The sequence below is a fragment of the Eimeria mitis genome, genomic scaffold (genome assembly GCF_000499745.2).
Source record: "Eimeria mitis Houghton genomic scaffold, Emh_scaff246, whole genome shotgun sequence".
Classification (NCBI taxonomy): Eukaryota; Apicomplexa; class Conoidasida; order Eucoccidiorida; family Eimeriidae; genus Eimeria; species Eimeria mitis.
In genome coordinates, this window is record NW_013570797.1 from 7924 (window position 1) to 8509 (window position 586).

General features: G+C 48.1%; 1 protein-coding gene across 1 annotated transcript in view; it reads left to right on the forward strand.

Annotated features, from left to right (window-relative positions):
* EMH_0005180 (uncharacterized protein) overlaps positions 1–191 on the forward strand; it is a gene marked incomplete at both ends in the record, with an annotated part of 1200 nt that extends 1009 nt beyond the window's left edge. Inside the window, one exon of the mRNA XM_013497080.1 lies at positions 1–191. Within this exon, the coding sequence (XP_013352534.1) occupies positions 1–191 (191 nt within the window).
* Between the last annotated feature and the right edge of the window lie 395 nt (positions 192–586).

Genomic DNA, 586 nt, shown 5'->3' on the forward strand with positions numbered 1-586 from the left:
CACAAAAGCTGAGCCGAATTGCAAACAATTGGACGGACAAAGGGGTACTGTTGGCTGCAGAGCAGCAAGAAAAAGAAAATGCGAACAAGATCCAAAACCGGCTGAAGACTAAGAGGGAGCAAATGCGACTGCTGCTGAAGAAAGGGATACCGAAGGACGATTTGGTGATGAGTGCATTATTCCTTTTATAGTCTGTCAGATGCTTTTATTTGTGTGCACTGTGCCAAGTGATGCCACTTTCACTGCGCCATGAGTCCGCATCCGTCGTGTCCGATCCCGTTACAGTTGCTGCTGCGCCTACGAACTTGAGGGCAGTCTTGTATTTAACCCGTTTATTTTGGGATGTTTGCCCAACAGAAGGCGCGCACGCAACAAGCACTGAAGCAAGCCTTCTCCATTTGGCCTCATGACAAATCGAAGCGCAGAGTGGAAATGAAACAGTACTTCGGAGAAAAGCGAACGCATTACCTGTTGTGCGTATCCCTTCTCCGAACGTGGTCATTCGCGCTGCGCCCTAGTGTGTTCAGGATGATCAATGGAATGCAAATCCAGACAAAACTATGTATAATGGTGGCGATTCGCAGTT